The following is a 23,472-nucleotide window of genomic DNA, read 5'->3' as shown; positions in this document are numbered from 1 at the left end:
TTGGTCATTACGTATTATGGGATACTGTCTATCGGGGTATCGGCAAGGGGATCCTGCAATAGGAACGTATGTGATGCCATATATAATTTTGTAAATGAAACAAGGAGACTGCCATGTTAGCTTTATCGTTTTATTTTCATCAACTTGAAAAAGAAGATACTAACTTCATACTTTAAAATAACATAGCTTGAAAATTGACATTAACGATTAGTATTCATTTAAGATCTCATTCTTAGTTTACAAGATACCATTTAAGTAGGTAAATACCATTTACCTACTGCCGCCCGATTCATGGTCGATCCCCTGTAGTGGGTTGAGTCCTTCTAATAGGCACCAAACCAAACCAAGCGAGGCACGGGAGTCCTTCGTCTTCTTGTTGGAATAAACAGCGGCGTAAGACGAGCTCTTATCAGCTCTTCGGGCGTATTGTCCTTCACCGTGCTTGAAGCCTGTTCAACCGGACAACGAGGTCCTCGAACTTTACACCCATTGAACGGTACTCTGGCGTTCTTGTATTTCGCCCCCATCGAAATGTGGCCGCCTCAGCCGGGATTGGATTCCGAGCCTATGGGCTTAGCAGGGCAACGCCACAGCCACTATCCTCCTACGGCGAGCCATCGATGGCATCAGCAAGGGACGCTGCCTTTCTCCACTCGCTGTTCGACTAATATACTGAATCACACCACTTGACAATATGAGTGCATGATGATAGTTCCATGCCGCTAGGAAACGTTATAGACATTCGCCGCTTTCGCATGCAGGTGTCACAAGCGCACTGTTCAGCTGAGATCGGTGTTTCTACGAGACACCGGCGGCAGCTACCAGAAAGTTCCTGTCCTATCCCTCCTGCAATCAGTGGGAAAGCCAAGTGCCGAGCCGAGGAAGTGGGACCGGGCCTCGGTTCATTCCGGAAATGAATTTTCCCTGCGGTCTGCTGCGGATGTACAGAACTGCAGGCCAAGTTGGCTCAGGAGATAATCCCTGATTGCTATGGTAAAACACAGGCCCACCTTGTCAGCACGTATACGGCGTACAAGCGCGTGGTGTACAGTTAAACCACTATAGCGACTCCGACCCCGTGAACGCCTTTCCTCGGAGGTCTTCCATAATAGATGGCTCCAAGAGCGCGCCGCGGATCTCTGGGCAAAGTGATGGCGAGGAGGGTGATCCCCTCGGCCGTTCGCCCATGATCGGTGCTGGCAACGGGGAAAGCAGGTCGCTCCGATTTCGCCGCCAACGCAAACGTCGTGTTCGTATCCTCGCGCGCGCACACGCTTGCATCCCCTATGACGCTCGAGATGCGGCTGCTTCATTATTCACGGCAGCGCCCTGGCCGCCGACACCGGCGCGAGAAACGGCACAGCGGAGGATGCCCTCCTGGCGGCCGTGTTATTCATGCTCGCCGCATCCCAGATGCCGCACACGATGGACTCGTCTCGCTGAACGCACACATCGTGTTTTAGTGCGCAGCCAATAAGCGAACGTGAACAAGATAACGGGAAAATAACGCAATAGCTCAAGGGCTGCCTCTCAAGAGAAGCTGAAGTATATAGCATCATCCGCCCCCTCTTTAGATTTGGTTCGGGCTCAGTCAAGTGGGTGAAAACAAGGCGAACGAAGGTACGCGCACGTATGTGAGAGGTCAAGGCAAGGAAAAGTATGGAGGTCGACCAGAGGAGCGTAGGGTTTGCTACCCTACACGAGTGGAAGGTAAGAGAAAAGGTACTAGAATGAGGAAAAGGTTCAGGAAGTGGACAGTGCGTGCGCAAAGGGGGACGCACAGCAGTGCTATAAGTGGTCACTTATGACGGCGCGCGTGTGAAGAAGTTATTCGTGTTTGTTTTGGCTTTTTAAAAGAAGAGAGGAAAACCCTTTAGAGAAATAGAAAATGGGGAAGCATATATTTATTGGTGTCACCTTCCATGTGGCTGTGTGTTTTACTCGAGCGCTAAGTGTCTTTTTATGACGTAGCTCTAGCTCTCCCCATCCGTCGCTTAGCATTAAGTACGGCTTCAAATCTGGCTTTCCCCCGCCTGTGAAGTTGGCTATAAAGGGATTTATGGCAAACGCTTGTCACTTTACATTTGCTTTTATCAGATCGGAAATTAAAGGCAGGTAGACGATAATAACGGTGTATATGGCGACATTTGTTTTTCTGTTCGCTTTGTTCTCTTTATTAATACATGTCATGACGGACGAGGAAATGTGTTTAACTGCCTCACTTGAAAGTTGAAATCATAAAGACAAAATATAATGCAACAAACACGATCGTCATTTACCCGTTTACGCTGTTTAATTTCTGCTACCACTTCATCCGACTCCTGTCTCTCGTAAAAGCTACCGTTAATGCTAATAATGGCATAATTCAATACAAGTGTGTGTGCGACAGTATTGTACAAGCTGAGACCTAGTGAAACATGTTCAGCTTAGACGCACTGCGCAAAGCGATAACGCCAAAACAGCATAGCGGCCTGTAGTCCCGCCATGTAATGAGGCAACTGTTTACAAAGACGTGTCTTCTCTTCGTTCCAGAAATAAAATCAAAAGTCGAAAACTCGCAGCTCACTGGCCATGGAAACGCACACGATAACACAGCATCGAAATGGCTCCCGCCTCTGTCTATCCCGACATTAAGCGGAAGTACTAGCCCCTCGATTAAAGCAGGGCTCACGTCTTCTTGGCGAAGCGTTCGTGGTACCAAACAACCTCGATTATCGGGCTCAAATTATCATTACCGCTATAAAGCGTGCGCGCGGCTGAGAACTCTAAAGCGACGCGGCCGACCGCCGCAAAGGCGCCGAGCAGTCAACGCTTTTCGATGGGCGTACACAAAGGAGGGGCAAATATTTCCCACTCGGAACGACCTTTCCGTCAAAAAATACCACGAAACAAGATCCCGATGAATACAAACGATGCTAATACTGGGCCCCTAAGCCCGCTCGACGCAACGTCATTTGCATGTTTATTGTTTGTTTGAGTTTTCCAAGTCATCGCGTCCATTCATTTCTTTCCTCTGTGCCAACGTTATGTCCTAAACCCTCTACTTCTTCGACGTTCACTGCCCGGCAATTGGTGGCGTCCCCCGTATGTGCCTCGAGGGAAGACTTATAACTACGAGCACCCAGACCCGCATCGAGCTATTGGGCTGCGCCAAATTAATGGTGTGCTTCAGTGCCTCGTAACGTTTTCAAATCGCAGTCATTGCTGCCGCGAGCTTCATGGCGCGTCTGAGGGTCGTGCGTTCCAACACCGCTTTATCGCCTCTGTGGGTGGGCGAAAAGAAATAAAGAAACAGAAATAGGCCGCAGTGCTCGTCGAAGTTCGCGAGTTTAAAGTACAAACAAAAATTAAAGAGAGTGACAGAGCAGCGCAGCAAATGCGGCGCTTCTTTCTTTTTTTTTTTTTTTTCGCGTCCTCGTGTAAAGGACGCAGATTGGGCACAGCACTCCACGATATATTCTCAAAAGAGGAAGCGCTGGTTTTGCACCTCAACCGGGGGTGCGTGTGGGTCACCTCAGTTTCCGGTGAGGGCGGAGAGAACTGCACTTCAATCGACGCGCTAACGAGACGGGCGATCACGTGAACGCAATGGGGTACTTGATAACGGCACCTGCTTTAGTTCACCTTATACTTTCTATTTCCTGTCCTCCTTTCTTTACGTTCTCCCTCTTCGTATTCTTTCCCTCTCTTTAACTCTTTCTTTTCTTTGTTCTGTCCTTTTTTGACTTGGTTGCCTCCATGACGATTGAACCACGGCAATCAAACTAACGGCACCACCGCGGTCGCTGTGAGCTATAATCTGGTCACGATTCGCACCGCCAACCCCTGCCCCCGTTCGACTCGAGGAAACATAAAATGTGATGAGCGAAAAAGGACGTAGCCATCCCGGAACGATTCTGTAAAATTAGACGCCGTCTCGGTCATTGCCGTGCGTATCTTTTGTGCATTGTGGTATTTTTAACGTTGAAAGTAAAAAAAAAAAGACAAGATGTACTACTACATCGTTCACAATACTGACCGTCGTTTCTTTCTCTCTGTCTCAGTCTACCTCGGAAACTCGCCAAACCAAACATATATGTACGCACGATATCAGCTTATAAACGTTATTTTTGGCTGGCAACGTTGGGTACAAGCTAACGTCTTTTTCCGGCATTCTCCTCGGGAAAGGAAAAGGCTGAATGAAAGACTAGACAGTGACGCCTATATATATATATATATATATATATATATATATATATATATATTATATATAGTTGTAACTGGATTTTTCAATGGGCCACGCGTTCCCTTGAAAAAGGTCGGTCCACCGACCGAAACTGTTGGGAAATAATAAACCTAAGATAACCGCGAAGTTGTGCTTCTGATATATATATATATATATATATATGCAGGCGATATGTGCAGGCCATATGTGGCGGCATCAATAATATCCACAATCGAGTACCATTGACTTTTGTGGTCTTGAATATGCAAACCTGAATTATACAGTTAGCTAAGCAACCTGTACTGAACATTCTTTTGCACTATTCCCAGTTTTTTCTTGCGTAAAATAATGCATACTGATGAATATCTGCGTGTCTGAATGTGCCGTTACTTCAGGAACACTATCACTCAATCAGATATGGAGCTCAGATAGGGCTTATTCGCACATGCACCATAGGTGCGTTTGCATAGCCACGTTGGTACCCGGGGAGCGGTAAGAGCAGAGTAGCACAGCAAAGTTGCCGAAGTGCAGCTCCGAAAATTTGCAACCTTGTCATGCAAATTTACAATAAAGCGCTTGTTAGTGCACTGTTCATCACAATTCAATGCTGAAATGACTAGTGCGCCTCCAGTGCTTCCAAGTTCACGATCTACCTTCCCAGTCTTCTATTACGTTACACATGCGTTGCTGTGAAGACTGTTGTAGAGAGTTCCTTGGCTACACCTTCTTTCCCTGTTTCGTAGCAGAAAGAATAAAGAAAAAATATAACAATATTAGAAAATTAAATTAATAAGTGAGCGAGCGAGAAAATGAATCGAATGCCTTCCATCTGTCCAATAATTTCACGTCCCAATGCCGTCCGCTAGCTTCGAGGTAAGCTGAGATGTTTTAGCGAACAGGTTACAAGGATGGTTAAGCTGGGCTGGTTCTTCGCAGCAGTACCAAATTTCATTCAATGCCGAAGCTTCCTTATGGTGTGACCCAGAAGTGTTTATTTCCTCAGCTTCATGATAAGGTAAGGTAGTGCCGAATTAAGCTATCTCCCAAACAATGAGGATATTTTTTCGTTAAGGCAGCTTGCAAGTGTACATGTTGCCTAAATAAGTTTATTCCTATCCTATCCTAGTAATTCCCACAGATCTGACCCGCGCGCTGTTCAACTAGCGTTGAACATCCTCGTAAATGTCACCGTCCATTACTCGCTCTCTCTCAATCTCCTTATTTTTTTCATTTTTCCTTCTTTCATGTTTCTTCCCCTGCTTTCTATTCTTCTTTTAGTGCTGCTGCCAAGATTACAGCGTTTTATAGGCGTACGTGAGCACCGAGTGCCACGTCACGACACCATTTTCGCATCGACAAGTCTAGTGCAGTAAAAATCCTGGCCCTTCCACGCGTTCAGACGGTGCTGAGCACGGCGCTATAATAATGACGGAGTGCGGTGTCCTGGTTGCCAGTGGCCTGTTAGAAAAAGAAAAAAAATTAGGAGCACTAAATCGCCAGCCGGCCACGCTTTTAGAGGACAACCGCAGGTGCTGCGGCTCTTATTCCTCTAGTCAGAATATTTTCATTAGTGTCTTTACGCTTCGCGAAGCGTATCGTGAAAAATGGCCGAAACGACGACTCTCTTCTCTCCGCCCAGAATATTTCTCTCTAGTTTTTTCTTTCTCTAATTTTCTTTCGCTTCTAAGTGTATTTTCTGTGCTTTTCTATCTGCTCCTTTGATCGACGCCCAGCACGCGCTCCCACGAGACAAGGGCAATCGATGCATACACTAGCTTCTCTCTGAACCGACATAGTGTACGCTGCTAATGGGGAGCGCTTCGCTTCAGAGGGTTTATTCTCGGTTTCATTTATTATTATTATTTTTAGCGCTAAGGTTTTCTTTTTGTGTTAGTCAATTCTGCTGCTCTCTCGAGTTTGAGGCCCGCTCCCTCCGTCAAGCTTCACGCGGGATTCTCGTTTTTTAGTAGACAATCTGTTTGCAGTCACGTCGCAGGTGCCATTTCTTGCAGTTGCTATCAAATCCTAAGTCGCGCGTTGCAATAAAGTATGCCCCAAAGTTCGCTCACAGCTTACATCGAATATCTGCCGATGGTTTAGAAACGTTTATAAGTGATGTAGTTCATCAAAATATGATCAAAATTTCGCTAGCAATTGGCATCAAAAGTTGCAGTTGGCATCGATTCCCAAGTCACGCACTGCATCTAAATTTGACCCGAAGGTCTGTCGCAGTTAGCATCTAAGTAACGCATAGCATCAAAATATATTTCAAAACTCACTTGAAAAACTACCCCCCTTAGCGAGGTCGTTTTCATGCCAAACCTAGCGTAGCTTTCTTGCACAAATTAAGATAAAAACTACCAACTTCTGCTGTGAAGCCAATCAATCGTGAAGTCAATCAAAGTTAGGTCTGCTGTGTTTGATAATATACCAAGAAATAGCGATGCAGAACACGTGTGAGTTATATCGTTAAAAAAAAGTGCGAATATACGTAAGATGTTAGCGCTCTGATTGGGTGTTGGCTATTTTCATCTTATGAGTACATTTTAACAACATATAACGACCCTGCTCTGAAATAACTATTATTGTCTGCTGAAGCATGGTAACCTTTCCAGACACACCACTTTGCTGACGCAGTGCTAATAAAGCAACGTAGGCAAAGACAAGAACATATACACAAACTAACACCCACACACATAGGGAAAAGAAAAGAGTGAGGTTCTTCATTCCAGTGTGGATAGGTTTGCGTGCCGGTTCGCTTTGTAGGCTATTGCAAACGAATGCAGTCGTACATGAAACGGGATCCACACAAGTACATATGTGATGTGATGAACAAAAACAAAAATCTTCAACAACAGGGTTACTGTTCCCGTCCACAATTACAAATTTACTAATACTTACGAGATTATACGTAAAACAAGTTCCTCCGAGAACATGAACGAAATGCTATATTTTGAAGTTGTATGCTCGAATATTCCACTAGCTTTAAGTAGGTTAATAAAAGTATTATGGCTTTTTTTTTCAGGTCATCAGCGCTCTCTTCACAGAAGTGAAACTAGGCTGACGCCTTTGCAATAGGCTCATTAAACCAAATCGTTGATACCCTCATCGCCCAAGCGACGGAGGCGCCATATGGCACCACAAAATATCGTTGCCGGTTTGCAGTTCCAATATTCAGGTTCCTTTAACGAATAGGAACACATTATAGAGTTGCAAATGTGTTCATGCGAGGGGTGGCAGCGGCATCCAAAGTACTTGAATGCACTTGTGTTCTGAACTTTCCTGGTCCCCCTGATTTCAATTAAATACGTTTTTTTTCCTGTAAATCTTTACACAGTTCACTGATCCAGTAACTGTCAACTAGCTCCCGATCTCATGAGCAAAATTAACGTGAGTTTATTTCAGCCTTGCAAATAAGCAATATTAGTTTAACCATAATCATTTGGTTAAGCGTTGATGTTAACCCTTGTTATTCGTTAATGGCTTGGGTCGAATTTCGGCGACGCTCTGCCATCCATTTATTTATTCATTTGTTATTTCTTAATTCATTCATATATTTATTTCTTTGTTAAGGCCGGTCTATATCCATAATGCATTATTTGGATAAGCGAGAAAGAGTAGCGAAGGTCATTGTTGATGCCAACATATCCTACACACACCTAACAAGAACAAAATACAAAAAAAGGAAATAAAAGGCAGAAAAACAACTTTCATTCACATGATAAGTATCCAACCAGGGAAACTGTTGCTATGGTAACATTCTTGAACAAACCAACAAACAGAGACACAAATCTACGCACGCACACACGCACGAACTATGTAGGCTGTAACAAGCTAGTCCCTGAAATGGCTTCTCCACCAAAAGACTCTTATTGTGAAGAAACCAACTTTAGGACAAAGATTTCTTTAAAGGGACAGTAATTGAAGAGAAGTGCTAAATCTGATTAGACTTACAAGTTATGCTTTGCAAACTCTATATACGTTAACTTCGCCATAATACATTCCATGTCAGAAGAGAAAATGACAGTCAAAGCTTCATTCTGTATAGCGCTGGTGCATCAGTGTGAAATTGCTGATTTCAAAGTATAATTTCATAGTTTTTCTGTTGTAGTCTCAATAGAAGTTACTGAAACTTGCTAATTTCCGTTTTCCGCTCTCTTACGAAACATTTCAAGCCACCCTTAATGATAAAACGGTAAGTAGGCACGAACAGACGCTGTAAAACGTGACGTCATGGCACGCAAGTTCAAGGCGGCGTCAATACCCACCTTTCGTTATTGCGCCTTTTCCGTCTTACCAAGCCTCTTCTCGCAGTGAGAGTGACTCTTTTAGTTTTGTAGAAACATCGATACAGATAAAACTATTGTTTTCTCTTTAGTGATCGTTTAAGGAATCGCGCGCGCGCATGACATATTTCCAGGTGCGTCCGAACTATTTGCACATACAACGATATCGCCTTTGGATGCTCCTCAACGTGTATAGGCGATGGCGTTTTACAAAGTCATTTTATGTCTATATACGCGTTCACTACTCTGCCGCACACAATACATTTTGTGTTCTCAGTGTTAGACGTCCATAGCACACCTTCTGGCCGAACAATAGTGTTCCTTGGCTAGCACAAAGAAGCCACAAGCCTTCGTTCTCATAGTATAAGTAAGAATAAACAGCATATTTCCATCCGCAAGTGATCAGGGTTTGTTAGGAGTAATCCTATGTGAAAAAAAAAAGAAAAGCAAGATCTCCTGACAAGAGTGTCATTCTTTACATGTTTTGCTTTTTTTTATACATGGCGTACGTACGCTTAATTTTATATCATATTGTACATCTCGTTCGGACATAAAAAAAAGACATTGCAGCTATTCCACATCCCACTCAAAATATACGCACGTGTGCAAAAAGAATTAAGCAATGGAAATTTCAAAGCGACATAATAAACACATACGGAAAGAGCGTTTCAAGGCAAAAGTCGCCAACCGAGCCAAAGTTCGAGGCCTCCAAATGGTTATTGCCGAATCAATTGCCACCACCAGGGCACGCAGTATACGTGATTTTTGATCCACCCATCAAAAGAGAGGGTGCTGCTTTTACCGACGCAGGCACCAACATAGCCGCGAATAGAACAGTATAAAACGAAGCTACAGACGCGTCCAAAAAAGCCTCGTAGCCGCTGCCGAATCTATACATATACGTAAACATCCACCGCTCGGCTGCCACGTCTCTTAACTGCCGACTGCTCCCGGTGAACGCGAGAGTTACGAGGTCTCTACAAGAGAGTAAAAAAAAAAAGCGTACCTAAAGAAAACGGAAAGCAAAGCTGCAGTGGCCTGCTCTTATACGATGTCATTGATTATCGCTCTTTGCGTCTTACCTTTATTTCTCTCCTAAACAGACACACTCCCTCACACGCAGACACACACGCACATACTTTCATCGTACCGGTTACTCTGGCGTTTTTCCTTTTTTGGGGGGAAGCCATGCTTGTTCGCGGCTGCATCGGCGGCAGGCGGTCCGTGAAAGGCCGGCTCGGCGTCGTACGCCGGTGGCGAATCGCTAAAAGACGGGTTGACCGGGAAATTGCCGCCAGCGCCAAGCACGCCGCGCAGAGCTGCAACGCCGGCCGGGACCCTAGTCGACGTAAATGTCGGCCATTCAGTGTTTCTTTTCTTTTTTGCGCTGCTGCTTATTTTTCTACATCGCCCGGGCTGGTGTGAGTGGAGTGGGAAAACTTTCCGCGCCGCACTTTTTCTCTTTTCTTATCCTCTAGCGTTTCCACTTTGCTCTAGGACGGGCGACGTCCGCGCGAAGGACGAAAAAATAATGGGGGACACGAAGAAACCAGAAGCGAAGGTGTAATCGTTGAGAGAAGGGAATATGGGCGTTGGAAGAAGGAAATGCCGAATAATCAAGACCCCGTGGAAAAAAAATGTATAAGAAGAACGCATAAACTGCGAGAAAGATGGAAGCGACGGTCAGAAAAGGGCGGAAAACAGAAATCAATGCGACGCGACAGGCGCTCGAATCTCGGAGCCTATTTCCGAGAGCGCATTTGTTCGCGAATGTGGACGGGCTCTATAGGAGAGCGGTGGCGGCAAGCCCTTTTTAGAGTGCTCCTCCCGTTTCCACAATCCCCAGTTTCTTCCCAGTTTCACTTTTGGCTGCCCCGACAATCTTTCCGCCTTTCTGCCTTCCATCACGCTGTTTGTTTCAGACGACGTCGGTTCTGGCGTTACGTACGCCTCGGTCGCCTGGCCGCGGCTTACTACTGCTGTCGCACGGCCAACACTCGAAAAGTGGGAGAACACCAGATCTGACTAATACATAAAAAGGGTACACAAAAGTAAGCCTTTAAGACGAAACTCTAAAAAAAAAAAATGCAAGCGCCAGCTTAAATTCACGCCGAGCCAGTCTAGTAATTATCGCCCTGTTTCCCACGATGGTTTTGTTGTCCTTTTCTCTCTAACACGTAGAAAGCAAACATGGTTTTTCGCTCGCTCCCTTTCTTCGCGTCGTCTCCTTCCCTTGGCCGCTAGTGTTGCTCGGTGCCTGGGCTTTTCAAACTTTGCTTCCGCTTCCCAGAACGCCTTTCGGTGGAGTGAGTGCTCTTGCGTGTGCGTAGGCAGCTCAAGGGAGCGTGTTTCAACGCTGAACAAAATAAACAAACTCGAGGCGTGCTAAGAGCTTAGTGCTAACGTCGTCCGATTCTCTAGCCGTTCTTGGATAGCAGTTTTTTTTTTTTTTTGGTGTTCGCTTTTCCGCCTGTTTTCCTTTCTCGAGTCCTCGCATATATTCCCTGGTGAGTCTTAACGCTTGTCGCATTCTTTACGTTTCAGCCAACATTGGTGTATGTTAATTCACCTACGCAAGTACAACAAAATTTTGACGCGTTAGGTAGACTAGAGCGTCTAGTGCAGTCGCGACATGTTAGCAACTTTAGCTGATATGGTTCATAAGCGTGCAGTCTTTATGAAACCGATCTTTTGCTGCTACTTCGCAGAAAGGCGGCTACCTTTAGGCGCCAGAATATTTAAATAACGTGCGTTTTCGATAATGTGCTTTCTAACACCAGGTACACGGGTTGAGTACTTCGGTCTATTCGAATTATGACAGTCGATTTTAAATGTAGCTTGTTTTGTGCACTTCGTGCAGTGTATCTTCACGCGCAGCAAATGACAGTGAAAAACTAAGATGCGGTGCCGTTTAGAATCTGTAAAGGGTAGAGAGAAAGACAGAGGCGCTTTAATAAAAAGTGGAGATGCCTTTGTGGCGGCACGCCTAGCATGTTGCTACAGGTGAATGTGATTGGGTACATAAAATGGTAAACACAAAACACATGACATACGCGCAACACACAAAATACAGAATTAATGTCTCTCGTTGAGACCCCTGCCTCGCAGAAAAGGGGGCGATAGTTTCTCAATGCAGCCAAGAATATAACGGCGTCTTGTCGCTGCTACCTTAATTCCCGATATTTCTTTGGCCAAAGCGCTTGGCATAAATTATGACGTAAAATGCGGTCACATCTGCATAAACAGAATTATGCGAATATTTTGAAATCAGATTTTGACTGTCAAAAATTACAAATGAGGTTGGCGAAATGGATGCTACTTGGGATTCTTGGTATGACGACATAATACTGCGGTAAACAGCGCAACAACGGGACAGAATATTAAGGAAAGGGCGACACGGACGCAGACTTCCAACTAAGGGAATATGGCGCCGCCGTGAACTACACAAGCTGAAAAAAAAAGAAAAAAAACCTAGCGAAAGAACAAAAGAACCTGCACATAAAAAACGATTGCTTCAGTGACTATAGGGACTGAGCACGCGCGAGGGAGGATGAAAAGGAGGAGGAGGGGGCTAGTGGGTGGTACAATAAAGATTAATGCGCAGTGGCGAAATATATGTGCCGAAAAAAAAAACGTTTGTAAAAGAAAAGCAACATACGCACACAGGAAAAACGGTGCTTTAGGAAAACAATGAGCCACTAACGGCCTCGCTACGACTACGAGTTTAAGTGCGCTTTATTAACCTGATCGCTGATTAACTGAAAACACAGCGAAGAACATTCGCGACTAGGTTGGCTGTGTGCCTATCAGTACGGCGGTACGTGCGCGCTGCCTGCGGCACTACACTGGCTGTTTAGTAAAAAGAAAAAGTATGATTATTGTTTGTTCTGCGTGGTCTTTGTCCTTATTCGCAAGGGTATAGCTGTGTATGCCGCAGAAACACGCTAAAAAACGAGCAAAAAAAAAAAACCGAAACGCGCCAACGAAAAACGTAGTCGTCGGGACACACAGAGAGAAAAGGATCAAGGATAGTTAGGTAGGTTAGCCAGGACTGAGCCCAGTTGACAGCAATGCACTGGGTGAAAGCTTAGTTACAGGAGTACGTTTTGTCATGGATACGGTTCAAAGCAAATTAGCTGCTGTTAATTGTCTACAATGCCGCGCACAGCCAAAAGTATTTATTGTCTCGATGTCATTAAGGACGCAGACGAATTGAATAAATACCGCGCAAAATTCGTGCATTATTTTTGAGCTCCATTAGTCAAGGGTACAACTCGCCACACGAATACGAGTATCCAGCGAGTTCGTTTCGTTCAAAATATGGGTGACGTCAGCCGCTCATATGTCTAAATTAAAGGACGGAAAGGACAAGCACCCTGGTTCATCGTTAGTCAGTGATTAACATATAAGGCAGATAAGGGCTGTCATAAACTCTTTCGAAAAGAAACTGCTTAGCGATCGCATTATAAATGTCTGGAAAGACTGCTCATATCTTGTATTCTCTATGTACGTCCATCTCCAGCGCCCTATTTAATAATGCGCCTCGTAAAATTGTCTTCACTGCAACTAAGGACGATCCTGTGATTGACAGTGCTCGTGACAAAACGTCTGCTAACATCCTATGACTAGTCTAATGTCTTAAACTCTGTTTGAATGTTAAAATCTAGTCATTAAACTAGTCTAACTAGTTTAATGTAGCAGATATTTTTAACACAGTCTTCAATGCCGTGGATTTGATTGCGAACCTCTGTTGCCGCACAATATTGAGGGTGGAGCGCATTCACTATTGCGCACTTACAAGCACGTTAGCGAATTTCATGTCATTAAAGATATTCCTCAGCTCACTTCTCAGAGGTTCATTGGCCCGGCTGCTTTGGAGGTTAACTCAGCGTATTATTACAGTACTGAACAAAATACCATAAACGTGAATGAACGTTGACAGCAGTGCAAGCACGCACTTCTTCCTGGTAGTGATGGACGGCTATATGTTCCCGAAAGCGTTTCGGACATGCTTTCAAGATATGCCAGGATCAGGAAGGTACGTTACCCTAGAGCTGCGGATGTCAAACTATGCCACACTATTTATGCCTATGCTTCTTGTTCCGCGCGTCTGGCAGGCTTGCGCTACCCACGTGGTACAGCGAAAGCGATGGCATGCTCAACACACGCGCGAGAAAACTCGTGAAGCATTTTGCGATCGTGGCTCTTTGCTTTAGAGCATTCCCGTCTCAGATAGCTCGCTTCTCTTCAGTGATCTTCCTTACTTCAACTGTTCGGTGTTTTTCAACTTGTTATTGTGTAAAAGACGCTGAAAGAAATCAATGGAGGACTAGACAGGGAAGAGTGTCGCTCGCATCTAAATTTGCTTCTTGCGAATCTTTTACGATATAACAAATATTAACCACCTACCCCAGAAACACTGACTGTGCCCTGTTGCTACAGACGAACTCGTACCCCAATCCTTGGCGTATGAGCCGAATCGACCCAGACTACGACGGAACTTTCAATTGTGCACAGTGTGGTGGACATGTGAACTTGGGACACATGTTGTGGGGATGCGCGACGCAGGCCTCCTATCTGGAGGACAAGAACAAGTGGGACGGCGCTCTTAGAAGCAGCAAGCTGCAAGACCAACTCTGGGCTGTCCAGAAGACCCGCGAAGCGGCGGAGAGCCTAGGGCTCCCCGTCCCGACGTGGGAGGTGCCCTCTACACCTTGACGAACAGTCTGGTGTCCTTCAGGACCCTTTTTGGAAATAAAGTTTAACCACCACCAACACCACCCCAGAAACAAGTAGTGATGTTGTTTTCTAAGCGCCTTGAACATCAAACGCTTCACCTTCTTTCGTCAACAAACAAACAAGAAAAAAAGAAGAACGTCCTGGCCTCAATGTTATTGAATTTTTTAAAAAGGATGTGAACATACCGTCCTTTCCAATAGTGTTTCTCAAAGTTTTTTTGCTCGTTGTTATTCCAGTTGCGAAGCTTTGCATGGTCCGATCAAAGCGTGTTCGCATGCGAGATTGCAAATAGGCGTCACTTGTTATTGCTCATGATTCCATGTATAACAGGCGACTGTCTGGTGGTTTTACAGAAATGTTGTTTTCCGTGCATGCCTTTGTCATTTCGGGCATCACCTTCACTGGTGAAGTTCTTCTTTGTTTTTGTTTTAAACAACTTGTATAGCTTACTGTTTGTACTCTGCTTGTCGCCTCTCATGCGTGTTTTGTAACAAGCGCAATAAGTGCCTGTTCGCTTTGACAAATCACATCCGTTCGTTTTTTTTTTTTTTTACTTCACCGAAACGTGGTAAAGCAGCAGGACCAGCTTCCTACCATCGACTTAGCACATCATTTTCCTAGCTTTCCAACTCATAACCACTTTCGGCTTTCTTTCTTTATTTTGACTGTTACTCCCCGCGAACAATTTCGTTTGCCTCGCAGTCACCGCTTGTTTTAATTTCTAAAGCGAGCGTGGGTTGGAATCCTCATTAACCGCAGTTGAAAGAATGACTCCATCAGTGCCCGCCATCCATTATGGCCTCGTTGTGGTGGGCAAAGCGAAGATTGTGTCATTTTATTGTTCTGTTCGCTTCATTATACGTTCTCCCATATATATCTTAATGTCACGCTAGTAATTCGTTTCGTGAGTAATATAAGCTTATTTTCTTGGCTTTTCCGTATGAGTTTCTGTAATGGTGTTTTAATAAGACGCCAAATATTTGCAGTTTTATGTCCCGGATTCATGATCCGTCAGAAATTACAATCTGCAGTCATGTGCCCGGCTCTCTAAATGTGAAGAGACACAAGTTTGTTTGCACGAGAGGTGAACCTCCCAAAAAGCATTGTGAGCGTATATTCCTTTTGTTTTGAGTTAATGTTTGAGTGAGGGAATAATGTAAAATTAATCAAAACGGCAAGAAACGCAATTATAGCTATCGTATAACTATCACAAGGAAGAAAAATATAAGTTGCTGCATAACTAGCCACGGGGAAAAATGATTTATAAAATATATTTGATAAACGCAGCTAATGAGTGTACATTTGCTGTTTAAGGGTATTTATGATCAGCTTGAAATGAATCTACTCAACGGCGGACTGCTCAACATTATTTTTACTAGTTTGCGGTATGTTTTATGTAACCTATATGGCATTATAGCTAAAATATTTAAGCGAGAATCAACGCAAACGAGTTGCCCGCAATTACCCCACTAACATAAATGAGCTTCTGTTAGACATTTGCGACCAAAAAAAATTTAATCTTTGTAGATAATATAAAGTAGCATTGCTTCGCGTCGCAATACATTTTCACACCATATGTTGTCCTAATACAATGTAGGCGGTTTCCTATAGTTAGCTGCTTTATTAGCGCGAAAATCAAGTTCTAGCCTTGCATGCATTCTTGTTTTAGAGTCTAAGTATATTCGGCATTAGCTGTAATAATACAAGGTGAACACTTCAGATACATTTTATTCGAGCGCAAAGGAAATATATTACACTCGTTGAAATGCTAGAAATTAGTTTGTTTTAACTGACTTTTCTCTCAGTAAAATTATGGTTATGGCTTGCACCTAAGCAACGTCTACCAGCGTTCGACATTCAACATAGTGTTCGTTTTTTGCCTGTGATTCGGTGAAATTCCGCGCCAGTGGAGCGAACGTTCGCAATCACATTGGAGAATTTCAGCACCTGCGACCTGACTGTAAATAGCGCCCACTTTCCTGACGTTTCTTTTTCGCGCTGCCCTAGCATTTACATCCAGATACTCTGATTCGCATTGTAGTGTCATGCAAGTACTTGTTCTTTGTTTAATTTCTGTAATGGCGGTATTCTAAGATCGATACTCCTCCACTATATTTTCATTAGCCGTACACCACTGGATGTGTTTTGTAGCCCCTGCATGGGACATCTGTGTTGCAAAGCACGTCCCAAGAACCCCCAAACAATAAACATTGATGTGTAGTGGTGCTATCCGCAAATAGCTCACTCGCAAATGTTTCCCCAAATGAAAGCAAGATTATTTAAACTTATAGCGCTAAACCTATAGCAATTTTCTAAACGTCGTAGAACTCCGCCAAAACGACTGCATACACTGAAGTCAAATGCTTAACCTAACTACGATAAGCAAATGTTTAGTAGACGCACCGAACTGCCGTAGATGCACTTTTTACGTTACCCCGTTCTAAGCTTCGAACACTCTCGTTAACGAGAAACGTGTAGGAAAGTTGCACAACAAACATATACCGGTTACGTTTTCTGCTGGTGAACGCATTTCTTGCCTCAGCCCGTGTCAACAATTTCTCCAGGAAGCAATGTAAATGCTTAATTTTCTAAAACAAAAAAAGCCATTACAGTCACCCAACAGCCAGTATATCTAATAACAACCACAAAGCCGCCTACCATTCCTCGCCGTTCCAGCGTCAGCCACAGCGCAATACCCAATAATGAAATTAACGAGTTCTTTGAAAGGTTGCGCTACTAATACCACTATACCGGTGAAGCGGCAATGAGCGACGCGCGAAACTCGATTACGTTATCACGTCTCCAGCGCATATCTTACCTTACGCTTCGCCTCCATTTTGTAAAGAGCTCATCACTAAGGAGCACTCCGGATGATCCGAGACGAAAGCACTACTTTCACGAGGCAAAACAGGAAGCGTTTCCGTGCGAGCACCGTCGTATAGCTTGCGGAAAACTTTCATATCATTATGTCGTCTGAAAAGCCTACACGAAACCGGGTCCATATACAGGATTTAGCGAAGTGCGCGATTGATGCGTGCAAACTTCATTAACCACAGACGTTTCCTCTCGCAATTTACTGGAAAACCCTGACGGAACTCTTCAGCGTTGCTGGCTACCTCCGAGAGATCCCTACGAATCAAGACGACAAGATCATCCTCTCTGCTCCCTTCCTCCCCACCCTTCCTTTTTCTTTTCCTCCACCCAGAAACGAGCATCCGTTGATCGCAGTGACATCTGTCACTAATGTCGCCAGAATGCCGTCATCGTCTTGAACATCTTAGTCACGGGGGGACGATCGGGGCTTTCCTTCCGATTGGCTCTATTGTTTCTCTGTCGTTCACTCTTTTAATGTCGCTGCATTTATACTTCATATCATCTCCCGTTGTGTCCGGGCTCTTTCCTTTATGGCTTCCCATCCCTGCCTCCACGCGGGCTAGAAGTTCAGATAGCGGGTATTCCTGCATGCGAGTTTCCCGATAATGAAGCAAAAATACGCACGCTTGAAACGCCCCACCTATCTTTGCCATTGCAGTCTCCTGAATTAAAGGCACGAGGCGCAGCAGGAAAAAGAAAGACTGAAGGAAGTTCGATTGCTATCTTTTATTTTCTTTGCCAAACAAGCATCATTTGCCATTCGGCAGCCGTAAATGACATCTGCGCACGCCATCGGTGGCACTGAATGCGTGATAAAAGCGAGTTGGAGCCAATCGTGGGTTGCATAATTTGCAATTATACCGCGGCTGCGGCCACGGCTCGGGCTCGTCTCGGAGAACGAACACTGCGCAGGCGAGTTGAGGAGAGACAAAGAGGAGTGAAAGGCTGATGAAGGGGAAGAACGAAAACTGTGATAAGGGCGGCGAATAGCTGCCTAATGTTCATCAGCGTTCTTCCGTCCTCGTTAAGTTCGCTCGTTAAGACAACAGTCACTTTTTCCCCTCTCTCTTATAGTTATGCGTACTACTTATGTCGCGTTTTTTATTTTTTATTTTTTTTATTTCTGTGCCGGAAAATAATTGCTGCTACTAATATTTCTTTGCTGGATTTTTGTGTTTTTGAAACAATTGACTAACCGTATAACTTTGCTTCGATGGAACCATAGGCATGCCACTGCACATTGTACATCATCGAATGGACGTGCCTACTGCGCAGATGGAACCTCGACAGAAAATTCACACACAGAAACAGAAAAATGAGAATGATGGACTGATGTGCTTCAGCGCCGCATGCACAGCCTGCTATGCTATGCTACGTCGGCACAAAGTGGCAGTTAGCTCATTCATTAGTAATTGATCACTTCGTCACGAAATGAATGGAGTAATTTGTCAAACAAATCGTTCTGGGGCTAACTTTTTCGTCTATGTTCGCCGTGCGCGGCGGCAGGCCGGCTGCTTTTGCTCAGAAGGTAGGATACTTCCATATAACTCTCATCAGCATTAACCAGCTAGAAAATTCTCGACTGCGCACAATAATTACTAAAAGAAAAATAAAGGGAAAAGAAAGATTCCCCTTCTATATTTTTTTACCTCTCGAACGCGCTCCATCTCGTTTTAAGTTTCGCCTTTTTGTTAAGCAAAATTTGTGGCAGCAATGATTTTCAGGTTTGTGAGCACACTCGGAGAAAACAGCGAGTATGCCCGAATTCAACTTCGAGAAAGGTACCTTGCTCTTTCTTGTTTTTCATTTGTCCATTCAGGGCGTTACGATTTCAAAAAAGCACGCACGCGTACGAACAAATAGTTGGTTGGTTGGCCGAGTTCCGCAATCAACACGTTAAGCAAAAACAATTACAACTTTCACGCGCCAGTTATTCATCAGTACTCAAACTAAACTTTGTATTCTAGCTAATGGGAGTCGGTCGAAAATATAGCTACTTTAAATAGCAGCAAAAGATTACCTTAAGTGTTCACATCCATATGTTTGCAGGCAAATGCATGGAGTCAATTGACCTAAGGACAAAAGTGTGATGCACTTACGGGGCTAAACAGCGATCCGGAATAAATTTTACTAATGCAACTCTGCTTCAGATGTAGACATATATACAAAATATCTATCATGGCCTTTAATTACAAAGCAAAACATTCGTCGGCCCTTCCACTTTGCAGATGGTTAACGAGCGAAGCTGAAACGTACGCGGCCCCAATGTTTATCACTGGGTTAATCCCTAGGGTTCATTAAAGTATTTATCAATTATGAAGTTACACACATGTTCGGTTGCGACGGAGAGAATGATGTCACTTACGGTATGCCCGCAGTCCGCCGTTGTCGCTTGCGTTCTATGTCTCAAATTTGCTCGGCGGCGTGAATAGCAGCAATATCCCGCCATTGCCGCTTGCGATTCTGCGAAATTAAACTGCTTCAAGATAAATATGTGCATTACGTAAGACAATGAATGGCTCATACCCCCTTAAGCAATGGCTCATACCCCCGTAAACGCGGCCTCGCCCATTACGACAACAGAAGAGAAGTGAAATTCTACGCTTGAATGATGAGCAGCAACGCCGCCAGCGGTGGAAGAAGACGACGACGACGAACGCGGGAGCAGTGGCACGAGCGCGTGCCGAGCGCGAGCACGAGCGCAACCCGAGGGGTCCTTACGAGCCAGCTGCGGAAGACGACGACGACGCTCGATCGAGCCAATGCTGATGATGATAGTTGTCTGTACACAGGCGATTTCGACTAGCCCAGAACGATTTCGCCTAGCCATATAAAGCTGCGCTTTAATTATGAAATAAGCGAATGAAAAATGGCGGCGAAAACAATGATGTGTACTGGCTACCAAAAGATTTAGTGCAGATAAACCCGAATTGGGACATTAAAGCCATTTCACTGGAAAGGGTGGAAGGTTGGATAGCGGCTGCACTAAATAAGGTATTACTTGAATGAGGAAATATGTTCTGCAAAAATTGGCAAAGCGGAGGAAGTTTTAATAAATAAAGTATAATGGCAACTTCGGGCAAGGTTTAATTGGATGACTGTTTTCCCTTCGATCAAAGTTCGGCCGAAAACTCGGACTCTCACCAAAGATCAAAGGTGTCGACCTCAAACCAAAACCTGCTTAGAACTCTAAACATGCGGGGAAGAAAATCAAATTTAGGTGTTTTACGTTCCAACACCACAATGGCACGCCGTAGGGGGGGGGGGGGGGGGGGGTTCGCATTAATTTTGACCACCTGAAGCTTTCGGACTTCACTTTCTCATCTTTCTATTTCCCTTTTTCCGTCCCCCAGAGTAGGGTAGCCAACCAGACCCATTTCTAGTTGACGTCCGTGCCTTCTTCCTTTCTTTCCTCCACCTTTTTTAGACCACGTGTTTTCTTTAGGTGCCAATTGTGCAATCTGAAAGTTATCGCTCACTGTGCGCGCCCCACGCGTTTCTATAGTTGCACACATAAGCGGTAACTGACTTTGACGCGCACCTGACTAACAGACGAATACACAGTATCCTCAAAACAAACTGGCGTATGAGTTCCGCGATAGAGTTAACCAGGAAATCAACAAATCACCAAGTATAGCGGTTCTCGCTGTCTTTGAAGAGCGCTAAAACATTAAATCGTCATAAAGAAAGGAATTGTGTGGAAGACACACGAAAAGGAAATCATGAGGTCAGTGTGCTCGACAGAGTTCGTTAGGAATAGGAGTGAGAAGTTACAATAAGCATTGGTTAAAGGTAAAAGAAAAGGAACTGGGAAATGTTTCCGAAGATGTAGAATAATAATATTAATTAAAAATAAAACCTAGTAGACTTTGCTCCGTCTTACATACCATGTTTTTTTTTTCTTTTTTTATAGCAGCTTGCTCAGTGGCCTAGACGCGTACTTAAATAAAAGCTTGGAAGCCCTCCTTACGTAGATGTTCCAGTAGTGGCTTAGCGAACGTATCATGCCTAAGCCAGTGCCTATAACTGATTGTTTGATCTATTCGATAATTTTGCGGCTCCAGGAATATTCTCTCGACCAGCCCTCACCCCCAACAGCTGATTAATGTGCGTTGTATAGAAGCTGGGGCAGAGCACTTATCAGGTGTTGGAGGCCAATTAGCTCAATTGCGGCGGACAGCAGTTAAAGCCACGGGCTCTGAATAACTTTAAAGATTCCCTCTGGATCGTAAGAAGGACACACTGTAGCAGGGTTTGCCAAGCTGTTCTGGAACTAAAAGCAATGACTTGTAGCGCAAACACACCAGCATACTTGTTATTGATGAAGCACGTACTCAAAAATGTGTCCGCTGTTGCCAATCTCGGTTCATCCGCCACCAATACTACTCATCCCCTCCAACATCATGATATTTCGCATGTCCCTCTATTTTTCGTGTAACGTTCTAAACATACATTGCGTCCGTTGTAATCATTCTTCGCTATAGCACAACAGGATTCTTCGCATTATCGCACACAGCCTCTTCGCTTCGAGACGAGTACACAGCAAAAGAATTTCATAACGTTATTTTTATTTTCCTCAATTTGCTCAATAAAAGCACTTTTCCTTTTTTTTTTTTCAAACACTGATCTCTGTTCTCACACCCAATGGCCGGACGCCTTCTCATTCCTAATGCGCATGTTTCTGCGCACCCTGGGAAATCTCAGCTGGGGGCGGGTGCGTTCATCTCGTTTTCGAGCTTTTGGAGGTCGTTCCCAGTAGAACGATGGGACCACCAGACTTGCAACCGTATAAGCCTTGGTTTCATGCCGAACATCACTTTTCTTTTCTTTTTCTTTTTTTGCTGATAGACACTTTCCCCAGAAAAAAAAAACATCAAGGATAAATAGGAAAGTGGAAAGCGGTCCACCTTACAAACTAGAAACATTCTAACTTCGCCACTGACCTGTGACCGCCTGGTACCGGGCACCAACCTGTCGGGACCAGCATCCAAGCAGCAGTACTACTCCAAACAGTGCGGCGCTCCAATGGCGTGGCCGCCGTGTCACCCACACACATCTATCACCGGCACCGCACATGCCGGCTCCGTCGCTGTCTCAGCACACTTCAGCGGCTAAAGCCGACCGCAAGCCACAATTCACGTTCAGGCCGCCAACCACAGTGACACAAATTCGTGGGAAACCGCCGCGCCAACGTCACAGCGCAGGAGAGCAACAGCTGAGTCAACAAGAGACGACGCAAAAACAGTAATCACGCAAGCAAAGGCAGCAATATAAATCCAATGTGCTCCACTGACCACGAAAACGGCGCGACGGCCAACCAACGAACACATCGAGAACGACTTCCGCGCCGTAATTCCGTTCAAGGCGAGTCCATAACTCCACCGGGGAAGTTGGTCAACACACACAGCTGGCCTCACGGGATGATACTCCGTCCAGCTGCTCAAGTGCTACAGTGTCCCCTCGTGTAGAACACGAAGTCCCTCGAAGTGTTCCGGTTTCTAAACGCCGCTTCCTCAGACCGCAGCTGGTGTCGACTGATGCTTCCTAAATGACAGTGCGAGCCCGTCGGCCGCACCGCGAAGTCGCTGCCCCGGCCGCACGCGTCTTGCTCTCGGATCCAGCGTATCCGGTGTGCACGAAACCAAAGGGAGACAAGGCAGTCAGGGCATTTCCGCGAGCTTGCGACCGGTTGATGTTGAAGAGTCGAGTCACGGCGAAGGCGACTCGCGCTCGGCCGAACCGCGGCCAGGCCACGTTCCCGTACGGGAGCCGCTGCTGTGCGCCCCGAAGCGAGCGATAGGAGAGAAAGAAATCCTCGAGAAGAACAAGAGGAGAAGCGGGACGAACGCACCAGCGCGGCCGGTTTAGCGCGCGCTCCACACAGCAACTCGCGGGCGAGCGCGAACGCGGGTCCGCCGCCGCTTCAACCCCGGCCGCCGCCGCCGGCGGCGTTGACGACAGCGCGCGCGCCGCCCCAGCGCCCTCCAGGAATGGTGTCGGGAACCAAAAACAAAAGTCAAGAAAGAAAGAAAGATGGAGAACCCAGCACTGCCATCGTGGTGTTCAGGGTTGGCTCCTGCAGCCTCTCTTTTTTCTTCTTAATTTTTTTTTATTTATTTATTTCTGTCTCCCCTTATTCCCGGGAAAGCGCTCGGGAGTGCTGGTTTCCGGTCCTGGCCAGAAGGCCGTGAACACGACTTCTGGCCTTGTCATTTTGAGTGTGCATCTGCGCTTTGTTTCGATGGGTTCAAATTTTTATACCATCCACTTTCCTGTGACGCCATTACTGATAGCGGTATTTCTCTCCCTCACCCCCCTTATTTTTTCCCTCCATATTTCTTCCACGGGCGACATCACCGGCTAACAGTT

General features: G+C 45.3%; 1 protein-coding gene across 2 annotated transcripts in view; it reads right to left on the bottom strand.

The window, feature by feature from the left end:
• LOC119440670 (hemicentin-2-like) overlaps positions 1-22,956 on the bottom strand; it is a 258,948-nt gene extending 235,992 nt beyond the window's left edge. For both annotated transcript variants that reach the window (XM_049662189.1, XM_049662190.1), the window contains exon 1: positions 22,047-22,956. In XM_049662189.1, the coding sequence (XP_049518146.1) occupies positions 22,047-22,179 (133 nt within the window). In that variant the 5' untranslated portion in view covers positions 22,180-22,956. The remainder of the gene's footprint in view (positions 1-22,046) is intronic.
• Positions 22,957-23,472: the final 516 nt, after the last annotated feature.

This window comes from Dermacentor silvarum, chromosome 2 (assembly GCF_013339745.2).
Source record: "Dermacentor silvarum isolate Dsil-2018 chromosome 2, BIME_Dsil_1.4, whole genome shotgun sequence".
NCBI classification, from domain to species: Eukaryota; Metazoa; Arthropoda; class Arachnida; order Ixodida; family Ixodidae; genus Dermacentor; species Dermacentor silvarum.
Note: the sequence above shows the minus strand (reverse complement) of the source record. Positions and strands in the feature narration are given on the sequence as shown.